Genomic DNA, 11,990 nt, shown 5'->3' with positions numbered 1-11,990 from the left:
AAATGTGGATCTATAAATAGGTCTTAATTTGTGATGAATAACACAATTGAGTTGAGAGAAAAATATTATAAAGTGTAGAGTTTGATATATTTTGAGTTTTGGAGTTTTTATTTTTTTACCATAAATTTTTACTTTTTCACAACAAAAACCTATTTATTAAATCAATAATTCAATTATTAACATATGTAAATGGGTCATCATGCAATATTTTTGTCATCTAAATTGAAAAATATTATTTATTAATAATAAAATATATATGTAATTAGAAGAAACCGTGAGTATTTTTAGTTTTCATTTTCATATAATAATTTAATAGCTACCTATAAAATAATTTCAACTCGGGCGATCCAATAAACGATATATACATTAACTAATATATATAGATTATAAGCTGACATATATCCATTTCTTTATATACCTGTAACAAGTAGAGCGACATTGTTAAACCACCGTTAAATTAAAATATTATCGTTTGGTTTGAATGATAAAATAAATAATAAAGATATAAGTAATATAATTTAATAAAAATAAATAATAAATTATAATTAAAATATTTTTTAATTTAATTAATATATAATAATTTGTTTGATTTAATTGATGAAATTAAGATAATGGAAAAATACAGGACGTAATCACAAGTTATATATCCCCGAGAGTTTCATTTAATTATTGTTTCCAGCTGCATTTAAACAATTGATGTCTATAGCCATTGATTTGACGTTTCAGTGTTTTCATATGTTTATTTATTTTATTATTTTTTTTAATCGAAGTGTTTCATTTGTTTGCTATCAACAAATTGTCATTCCTTTCTTTTATTTCTTTTTTCTTGGACAAAATCTGTGGTTCTAATAAATGCTTTCAATCAATATATTATTTTATTTTTCTCCAAAAAGTTATTGTTTTGAAATAATATGTAAAATGTAATAACACTAAACTAATATGATAAAAAAAATTTAGTTTTCATTATCTCACAACAGTTTTTAAACGCAATCTTGCAAAATGCATTTCTATAATATTTTTTGCAATAATTTAGTACATCAAAAAAGTAAACTCAGGGCTATCCAATAAACGATATATCAACTAATATAAATTATAAGATGCCACATATCCATTTTTTTTTTTTGAAGAACCATATCCATTAGTTTAAAAAAAAAAAAACCATATCCATTAATTTATAAACCCATAATAATTAGAACGTGTCAAACTGTTTAATTTATTAATTAAATGATCATAAATAAATTAAAGTGTTATAGTTTTTGTAAATTAACTCAATTATACATACATTATAACACTTTTATTAAATAGTCGAAAGAATTGGTGGACTACAACATCTAACAAGAAAAAATGAAAAATATTAGTGTGATATTGAAATTGTTAGACTTTTTCCTAATGCATGAACTTTAATTAACGTAAAATGCCATGCAAATCAACTTGGCTAGAGGGATTCTCCCATTGCACAAGTTCTTCAATTCCCTTCTCTATCTCTATAGTCTCTTTAAAAACACAATTCATGCAGAAAAACAAAGCACCCAAACTCAACACAACTTCTTTCTTGATTTTCTCCCCATCTTTATCCACTCCCATTATATTCTTAATTTCATCCAAATGTTGAAGAAAAGAATTTGCACTTCTCTTCATCTCATTATCATCAAATCTTGACCAACATTGGATCTCACTCGCAATCGACGATTTTCCCAACTCAAGATCGAGGGAACTCTTCTTCTTGCCATATTCATTTTCTAGTTTTCGTGACTGATTTTACCAAACTAACCTCCTTAAGAACCTTTACTCTAGAGCAAATTGCATGCTTCAATAGCTTTAGAATCGGCTTCTAACTTCACGCCTACCTCTTTCAAGATTTTGTTGTCCACTTTTCTTGACTCTTGTTTTATTACTTCAATTGCATAGCTCTCGAAAAGCAAGAAATCCACCATTTTTGACAAGGACCCTTTTTAACTTCCCGTAGCAAGCACCATGAAAAGGCAAGAACCAAAAGTTGGGCTCCACTTCAGCTTCTTCGATGAACTTTCCGAGCTCGTTTACATGAATTATCAGTCTCTTTTGCATTTCTTCCATTCTAGATTCGCTTGTGGAAGTAAGGCTTATGGATCCCACAGATTCGTGCAACATTTGGAGACTCCTCCGAGAGGTGAACTTTAGCAAGAACAGCAGCTCTTGTAGGCTGCAACATCATATCCACCATTATAGAACAAGATAAACCAATGAAAGTCTCCCACGATTCTTGCTACTGCGAATTCACTCGGGGACCCGAAATATCCCTTCCCAATATAAGAACCGCCCCTATCACAGCAGAGATTGCACCAGCATTTCCATACATTTTGCTGTGCGCAGAAAACTGCAGAAAATGAACCATGGGATGAGAGAAACAAACCTTAGCTTCGCTTGGTCGAAAAGAAAACATCCCATTAGTCCATATACTGTCCCCAGTGCAGTCCCTTGATATTTCACATTTGAAACTCTAAATGTTGCTTCTCTTTCTGCTGCATAGCTTATCGCCACTATTAGCCCCGCCCAGTATCCATTGTCTCTGCTATAAATCGATCCGAACAGAACCGCCAATCCTAAAGAAAACGAGCATCTCGAAGCTTGCATCAGTCTCCTTTTGCTAACTGTAATGAGAATTTTATCCTTCATCTTTGTGAAGAAACTTTCTTTCTTTTTCTCTGATTCAGTTAATGATCCTTGTTTGGATGGAACATATGGTGAAACGGGCTGCGCTGTTTGAAATGAATGAGTTTTAAGCAGAATATAAAGAACAACGAGGGTAAATCTTTGCTTGTGAATGGGACAGCACTGGCTTGAAGTGCTTGAAGAAAGTTTGAATCCGTGACCATGTTTTGACTGGTTTTTTCGACAGCCATGATCTTAACTTGATTCAGGAATTCCTTCTCCGTTAAAGCTACATCATTCTTGAGTTCAGAGCTCAATTTCTTGACAGGAAATTCAGTGCAATTTGTTAAAGATATTTCCATTCCCTTCAAGGCTGTTTCGAGATTTCTCATTTTTTCCCAATGATTCTTTTGGAAGGGTTTAAATAACATGGTTGGCTCCCATTTCATGCTATCCTGTTCACAACAATTCCATATAACTTGTTAATTTTCAGAATTTCCCACTCCTTATCATTGATATATGTTAAAAAGTAAAATGTAGAAGTATTTTTTAGCAAGCTAGGCTTACTTGCTTCGACTCGATGTTTCGGATAAGTTTGGTGGCAGTGATATTCAAGAACTTGGCTTGAGAGATCAATCCGTTCGGAACTTTGTCGTCTTCGGAGGAGAACGCCTTCGTAAGAAGTTTCAATCTTTCGGAAGCATTTTCCAAGTAGAGTTTGAAATTCTCTTTCACCTGAAAATTGTTCGCCGTTATTTCTCATTAAATATATGCATGCATGGATACGATTTGTACGATTAATTATTTACATGCTTCATGCATGGTGCAAAATAAGACGTCATTTGTCGGTTAATGAGATGCTATTTATGGTAATATCGTAAGGATGCATACAATTATCAATTTACGTGAGATCCATTGATTTTTTATACCATGATTTGTCCTTACTATACTTGCATTTAATTACCTCGAAAAAGGCCAGACGTGGGAAAGGAAACAGCAAGGCCAACACACAAGCCACCACCCCAACGGCGGTGCTCGCCGCCACACGGACGGGATGCATAATAACCTCCGTCACCGCACCTTTACTAAAAGCTATAACATACACAAGAACAATCTGTCCAAGTGCTATACGCTTCGATATCAGTGAGTATTAATCTCCGGCAACGCCACCACGAAACCACTGATACCCACCACGGCAGCCGTGGTGCCTGCATTCAGCTTCCCCGGACCCATCAAGCGACAGGCAGAGGACTGCCGGACATACCCCTAACACCGTGCCGTAAAACGCCAGCCAGCAGCTGCGTAAAGTGTCGCCTAAGGTGGCATCAGTGACTATAATAATCACCGTCGCGTATGAAAACGCGGGGAATGCTATTAGTCGGGTGATTGATTCCGGACAGTAAAGGGTGACACTTCCAACAATCGAGCATGCAAAGGCGGCGCGGAAGGCCGAAAGCCAGGCAGCGCCGCCACATCGCTGCAGCACGACCGGATAAAATTTGCGACGTCACCATATATACCATTCGTGAACTTCCTATATTTTTTAGGTTAAGTGTTAGAGCTTGATGCATTTTCTTGGAGGTGAAGAGGGTTTTTGTAGAGGAAAGAGATTAAGCTAGCTAGCCCACGAGTCAATTTCATTGTGATCTTCGAAGTGACCCAAGGGTCAATTCCGGAGGCGACCATTTGTGGTTACATGCATGCATGCATTATTAAAATAATGAGATAAGTTCGTTAAAGCTTCATGAATTTCTAAAAGACTTATCAAATATCAAGTAGGAAACGCATAAAAATGATCTTTTTAGTTGCATATCAGTGCTGCAATTGGGTTATATATATCTCTCATGTCATAAAGTTCAATTAGTGGAGCATGCATTTGCACATTCTTGTGAGTGTATTTTGTGTGAGTAATATACACACAGTAACGTACACTTCCGCAGTACGTGTATTTATATATGTAAGTATATCATCATCCATCCACATAAATAATTAGATAAGCAGGCTGTCATTGTAGAAAGTTACTAAGATATCCAAGAGAATTGGGATCGAGCAGCTGATTTTCTCTGACCTTTAATTTGTGCAAGTTAATGATCAACTTTCCATTTACACAAGACAAACACTATACGGCTCTGGCAAGTATTTCGTGATTCAATTTAAAAAAAAAAAAAAAAAAAGGTATTTCGTAATTTAAAATATTATATTTTTTTGTCTTTAAGCTAAATATGGGCTAATATAATGTCGGAAAATAAGTTTCAAACCATGCGGCTTCAATGTTTTTTAATATTTCATTATGTCAATAATTTAATACTTGCATGCAAAAGATACTTTTTTTTCTGCTTCACGTTTGATATATTTAATTTGCACACTTTTTGCATGGGACTAAATTGGTCTAATATATACTACTCAACTAAAATGTAACTAATTCTTCATATATAAATTGCTCTGTGTATATATTTTTGAGTTAATACATGAAAACCATGCATTGTTGAGAACATCTACTAATCCTCAGATTTCGTTAGTGGCTGCTTTCCAGCGCAATGGCCATCATTACATTATTGACGAGGAGATTATAGTAATATCGTAATCGATAAAATTATTTTTTTTGAAAAACTCTAATAAAATCGTATTAATTTTATTATACAAATCTTTTATTTGACCTACCTCATGAAAAAAATATTTTTTTTATATTAAAACTATTATTTTTCATTTTAAATATAGATCAAATCATCGATTCATCTCACGAAGATAAATACATGAAAACGTAATACGTACCTGTACGAATAGAGATAACACCTTATAAAATTTCTCTTATATGATCTTGGTCTCCTTCTGCGAAATTAAATCGTTATTTATTATGTCACTGCTTCCAAAAAAAAAATGATATATTATCCTTTCTTCAAGTAATCTGATTGGATTAATACAAACAGTAAAGTGGGCTAGTGATGAAGTTTGAAACTAATATTGTTCAAAAATTAAGATGTGAAGCATAAGAGATTCGATCACATGATGTCGATTTGTTTCTTTTCTTGTCTCCGATGTTCAATCTTTAGCATTACATGTAATATTTCTACAAGCAACTCAAATCAAAAAACACACTTGGCAGCCCTAAACTGATTCCTTGGACCAATTGATTACATAATACCCCGAAAGGTGCAAAAAAATAACATATTTATGATTGAAGTTTATTGATCTCATCTCAGTTTCTTCACTATCTATACATAAATCCCAAATGCTTTTTTCTCAAGAGTCACACACAGTCTTACTCGTGCGGGATAAATGGCGAGCCGCTCACTTCTGTGGTACTGTAAAACGAGTCTTCTCCACCCCCAAAATAGTTATCTTCTTTCTCATCATCCCATCTAACTACTTCTCTAATATACTTGAAAGCTTCATCCACTGTGGGTCGGTCTCTTGCCCTCGACTGCCAAACAAAGAGCTTTCGTCCAGTGAGGGTGGCGTAAAGATCCTTGAATTTCATTGCTATGTAGAAGTAAGCTTGGTGTGCTAGCGACTGATTGTTGTTGTTGGGACGAACTGGACTGAAATCGGTGAACCATTCACAGGAACCAATGGAAGCCCGGTTGATTTTTTCCTCGAAAAGGTCGTACTTGTTCAAAATCAAGACAAAGGGGGTGTCCTTGAAACATGGATGTCTGATTGTTGTCTCGAAGAGATCTCGACTTTGAATCATCTTGTTTTGAAGGACGACATTTTTGCTACCACCAACGTCTGGAGAAACACTCACCTGATCATAATCGCTCAGGGACACACAGAAGACGACCACGCTAACGTCTTCAAACATTTCGACCCACTTGCATCCTTCATTCATCCCCTTTGCGTTCACTCTAATAAGTTGATACCTGGTATCAAATTATTAAGGTTAACGTTTTCTTCACTTATAGAACTAGCTAATCTTGAGACAAATATTGGTTTTATACAATCTTTACAATATCTAAGTCAAAATACATCATATTAAACATATATCATGATGTTCATAATATCAAATCTCCTTGAACCATATTGTTTTACTAAAGAAATCTAAGACTAATATTACTTACTTTGTCTGAGGGGGCACGGCATCAAGATTTTCAGTGTAGGTTTCCGACATTGGGCTACGATCATCCAGGGTGAACTCCATGAAGGCCAAACCATTCCTTGAGTCACCCCTTCCGCGTACAGTATATCACGGTCTGAAGGATCATACTCATTGCTTGATATCTCAACAGCCTGTCAGGGAAAACAAAAGTTCGACTCAATGTCCATGACAGAAATGCAACTGATTTTTATTAAAATACTATGTGGGTTTAGCCTACTCGAATCTCACTTGCTGTCTATTCTCTATAATTAGCTGTTCACTGAAATGAATCTCTCATAGTCACAACTAAGTTTACTTACTATGTGACCCATAGTCAAAATACAATACCCTGCATCAGAAGTTCAACTCAGAGGATCCTCATCAGGTCTAATAGCTTCGGAGATCTAAGAGAAGTCTCAGTTCTTTCTCTATGTAGTTTCCTGCTATGGCAGAATCCCGCCACACTTCTCTCAACAAGACCGGAGCATACTCACGTGTTGGCAGCCGGAAATGAATGCATACTAAATCTCCAGTGGCATATGATTACCCAGGGAGCCAATCAGAGAAATGCTTCAATATTCCGGATTGACGGGAATATATGCAATGATTCGGTGTTCAATGGATTCCGACATCCTTCCCTGTAGGATACTGCACTACAACTTACACTAAGAAAGTTAAGGTACCACTAGAATTTTCATTAGTCATAGGACAACAGAGGCACATTGTAATTTTAAAAATAACTAAAAATACACCCAAAAGATAGGTAAAATTAGCCAATTCAACTCTCAGATCCTTCCCCAAATCAAATCCCATCGATCAAAGAATCAACCACTCAAGTTATTTTCGAAATCTTTCCCACTATCCCTGATTAGAATCAAAAAAACATAAAGTCGATTTTCTCAACCTTAAAAACCAGGAGAGCGAGCACCAGTGCGCTAGAGGAGATTCATTACCATCACGCAAACTTTTATGACAATCAATGAAGAAAAAGAAGACAAACATTGTCAACGTTTGCGTTTTATCCATTATGGAAAACATTTCACGTCACTAGACATTAAAACCAACAGATTCCACCTTTATTTACCCGAAAAATTCAGTTCTTCCACCCTAAGACAATTTTCTCCCAATAACACATCACTATTTTGTATACTTTTTTTTTTTAAATTTTCATCACTAAATCCAAACAACAATTATATTATATCATCTCGTTTATAATATATTCTTAAAATTTCTTATGACCCCGCACATTATTAAGTAATTATTTAAACCAAAAACCAGTAGCAAATATTTTCTTTCCCGCAAACAAAACACCAGACACACAATCACAGCATCTAGCTCAATTTTTAACATGCAATTTTCAACAACACATTTTCTGAAAAGACCATATAAATAAAAACATGGAACATAGCTCAACTAGATTAAACTTTTTTACAGGTTCACTGATTTGGACCAACCTATGGAAAAAGAGTCGGAACAATGTTACGCAAATATCACATATAAAACTACTCGAATCCAAAAAAGGTTACAAAAAAAAAAAACAACTGCACTGTTGATTAAAAGAGTTTTCCTGTCATATCATACTTTTCCTGTCAATCTACCAACATATTTTGTTAATTGCGTAGACTGAGACACAAGATCAATAAATGCAAGACAAAATGAACAAGGAAACAGGGGGAGAAAAAAGGTAATTTAGCATAGTTATTCTTTTCATCACCTGCTTCATCAGAACCTTGCCGATCTGGATTTTGATACAAGCTTCCATCCGTCTGAAATCGTTCTCTGACCGTAATCACGAGAGGAATGCTGAGAATAACTTATAAATGTATTGCACACTGGATCCATCAGAAAAGACTTGATATCCTGCAGTTTCTTACATATGTAAACTTGCTTCCATACAAAAATGTTTGCCTGTTTCATGAGAAAAGGGTAGTCGATTAGATTAATTACATAAATGCTAAGTCAAGACAATACACCGCCACATCAAAGAAAATAATAGTATATAAATTAGCCAAACCGTGGTCAAACTACCCCATCACAGAGATTCACATTGTTTATATTGTTTGACTCAAGGTGATATCACATAGAAATTATGAATTTTTAACAAACATGATTAATGTGATCCATGAAAATTAACAGAGAATCTTAAAAGCCACTCAATCCGAACTCACCACTTGAATCTGTTATCACTTTTTTAAGCATAAACATTCTGTTATCACTTAATTAAAAATGTATATACAACAATTACACAAAATCGATGGAAACGATATAAAAAAAATTTAATGTATGGTAAAATTTTATGGAATATTTTCTTTAAAAAAACAAAAAATTAAATGTATAGTAGTAATTGGGCAAATGGCATATGGCCTATTATGAAAAACCGAAAAAAAAAACATGTAAACCTTCTACAAAATCAATAATCTTTTAAAAACCTATGTTTCAAAAATCAGGTGTAAAACACCCCTTATATATTGGGGTAAATAATGTGTGGAGCATTTTTAGTTACAAAGGGTGTAAGGGATTAATATACTACTAATTTTATACGTTCGGTTTTATACTCTTTCATACTTCGTGATGAAGGCAATTTCTGCAGTAATCAATCTGATTTCGTTTATATATTTTTTAGTTATTAATTTTGATTGAGTAAAAGGAAGATAAATATTAGCGGAACTTATGGAAAGAATGGGATAGGAGAGAAGTAAATCTCTTTACACGACGAAATTATTTCAATATCCACGCTAAAAAATTTAAGGGTCAACACCCAAATAAACCTTAATCAAAAAGTATCTCAGCTAAATCTTGAAGACCACAAAGAGAAAAGTTGAAATGGGTTGTAGGTGAAAACTTCAATGAATAATACTTCATTTTTGTAGTCAAAACAAAATGCTTCGAAGAATAACAAATTTTTCCTAGCAATTGCTCGAGTAAAACATTTGCACGAGTCAATTATTTAAGGTGAAATTTTAACCAAATTAGCTGTTGCAAGTTCCTAGCAACAATTTTACTTGATCGCTTTCATTATGAGGTTACCTGCTTGAAAATAGTTACTGGTCCCAGAGCTTGGGAGTCCAAGTAGCCAGAGGCTTATGGCCTTTTTTATGCTCTAGAAAATTTGGTACGGTTAGTATAATTGCTAGGTTCATCCTTTTTGCTCATGAGGCTGAACCTGTGGTACAGGTAAAGAGATACAAGGAGCAGACAAAATTCTGGTTGATGCCTGGAAGAATTACACGTTGGGGAAACGATTCACTGGACATGCTACGGTATTTGGAATCGTAATTTTCAATATTTTCCTGGAACATACCTTTTCCCATATATTTCCTCTACATATTATTTTGGTCCTTCCTCCTCGTAACGGCCATCATTAAATATACCCAAAAATGGGTTATCACGAGGGACAATTGCACATTTGCCAACTGCATCAAAACAAAACAACAAATTAAAACTACTTCTTCACAAAGTGAAACCAAGATTTCAGCACAACACCATAGGTAATTATACAGATTAAACATAAAGCTGAAGGCCCACAGGATTGAATCACTTGAAATAAAAAGTCAAAGACTAGTGGTTTTATAAAAAGCCAAAAAACATCACCTTTTCCATTCCTAATTCTTAAATTTATGCATTTTTTTAGTTTATTACTCTTCTAGCCCCTAATTTGGCAGGTCAATCACAGCCTGTTAACTCGCTTAAAAGTTAACAATAGTTGGATTTATTCATAAATTATGGTGTCTCAAAACTCTAACATAAACATTAATACACAAAGGTATGAAATATTGATCAGAAGTTTCTACAAAAGTGCTATAACATGGCAAAAGATCATTAACTTCCTTTTCTCCGAATATTCTTTTGCATATTACTAACAGAATATAGATTTATGTAAAGTAGTTACGAGTTGTGAGTTGTGAGTTTGTGACCTTTAAGTACATTGATAATAATGAGGATTTGCATAAGTAACTAACAATGAAAACATTACACCAAAACTCTCCTAAATACATCGTGGGTCTCTACAAAAGATAAAAAGATTCTCACATTCACATCTGGCACTAGAAAGACAAAAACCTTTACGTATTTCTCTGCTCAAGTTTTGTTATTTCTTCGACCATATGGGATGTATACAACTGTATTCCCATTTGCTCAGGCATGAGGGACTAAGTTTTTCCTGTGAAATTCAAGTTTGAACTCCCAATAACTCTTCTCTGGCTTTTCTCCTTCCCTGTCAAAAGGAAATCAAAAACCATATGAGCATTTTCAATTCCCAAGACAAGATTTCTAGCATTAGATGAATAATGAAAAAGGCATCACCTTTCCCAAAAAGACCTGACCTCCTTATCATACCACTAGCGGCCTGGCTTCATCTTCCGAGGAGGCAAAGGGCCACCCAAAAAGTTTCCGCCATCTCTTATGGTTTCAGAGGGATACCCATTAACATTAAAATGCTCTGGTCGAAGTTTGAGTTCGCTGAACAACTCTGTTGTCGGCCTTTTTTTATTATTTGTTTGACTTCCAATGGATTAAGTTAACCGTGATTAAAAGCCTTAGAATGTTTGCCCAATTTAGATCCTATTTGACTCGTTCAATCGGCTCACTGATGCAAGTAACACATTTGGCCCTTCTGGCATCGAACCATTGCTCTAAGCACACAATTGCTGCAATATTTAGCATCACAAACCAGGCATGATTCCTTGGTCTCCCACTTTCCTTTTCCACACCTATAACAAACTCTCGATTTCTTTCTCTTTTCTTTTCTTTGGTGACACCAAACATATTCAGGAAACACTTGTTTCTCGTATCCACACTCTCCTGTCAGATCCATCAACTGTATTAAAGGTGACCACTGTGCTCTCCTTCCGTCATTGGAGGAGTCTTTTGGAACGTTACTTCGGCGACTGTGCAATGAACCGGGGGAAGCCGAAGGGGATGGCGAAGAAAAATCAGCATTCTGCAAAACTGACACTTCGGATTCCGAACTTCCAGACATCCTAGGACTGTGATTAGAATGATTTGCAACATTCACAATACGTGACATGGGCAAAGGGATTGGTTCTACAACTGGGGCCATATCGTGAGTCACTGATCTTCGAGATTGGGAAACTGGTTCAGCAATTGGAATTGCATCTGTATTCATATCAAGGGGTTCGGCCCGGGGAATTTCATAAAAAATGGAGGGCCATCATACTCTAATGCTATTGAATAATCCAGGTTATCCTCATCAGGAATGGGTGCCCCTGCAGGAAGCATTTTTCTCACCATATCCCTCCAATCCTCAGACCCATTTTATCCATGA

The 11,990-nt window shown here is 35.0% G+C and overlaps 1 protein-coding gene and 1 pseudogene across 1 annotated transcript; both read right to left on the bottom strand.

The window, feature by feature from the left end:
* Positions 1-1,404: 1,404 nt before the first annotated feature.
* LOC140872764 (uncharacterized) lies at positions 1,405-4,317 on the bottom strand. The gene is made up of 8 exons (XM_073275646.1): positions 4,291-4,317; positions 3,823-4,108; positions 3,596-3,723; positions 3,199-3,366; positions 2,816-3,086; positions 2,393-2,738; positions 1,948-2,182; positions 1,405-1,752 (listed from the first exon to the last, which is right to left on the bottom strand). Exons 1-8 carry the CDS (start codon positions 4,315-4,317, stop codon positions 1,405-1,407), a joined length of 1,809 nt encoding a protein of 602 aa, XP_073131747.1.
* A 1,326-nt stretch (positions 4,318-5,643) lies between these two features.
* LOC140872763 (extra-large guanine nucleotide-binding protein 3-like) lies at positions 5,644-11,980 on the bottom strand (annotated as a pseudogene).
* Positions 11,981-11,990: the final 10 nt, after the last annotated feature.

Source organism: Henckelia pumila, unplaced genomic scaffold, assembly GCF_033568475.1.
Source record: "Henckelia pumila isolate YLH828 unplaced genomic scaffold, ASM3356847v2 CTG_477:::fragment_1, whole genome shotgun sequence".
NCBI lineage: Eukaryota > Viridiplantae > Streptophyta > Magnoliopsida > Lamiales > Gesneriaceae > Henckelia > Henckelia pumila.
Note: the sequence above shows the minus strand (reverse complement) of the source record. Positions and strands in the feature narration are given on the sequence as shown.

Excerpts from the sequence above, each read along its gene's own strand:
- LOC140872764 (XM_073275646.1), bottom strand. The coding sequence starts at position 4,317 with ATGGTCGCCTCCGGAATTGACCCTTGG. Across the intron at positions 2,739-2,815 it reads TCTTCAAGCACTTCAAGCCA|CGCAGCCCGTTTCACCATAT; the intron begins GTGCTGTCCCAT and ends CATTTCAAACAG. Across the intron at positions 1,753-1,947 it reads GCTACGGGAAGTTAAAAAGG|TCACGAAAACTAGAAAATGA; the intron begins GTCCTTGTCAAA and ends TGGTAAAATCAG.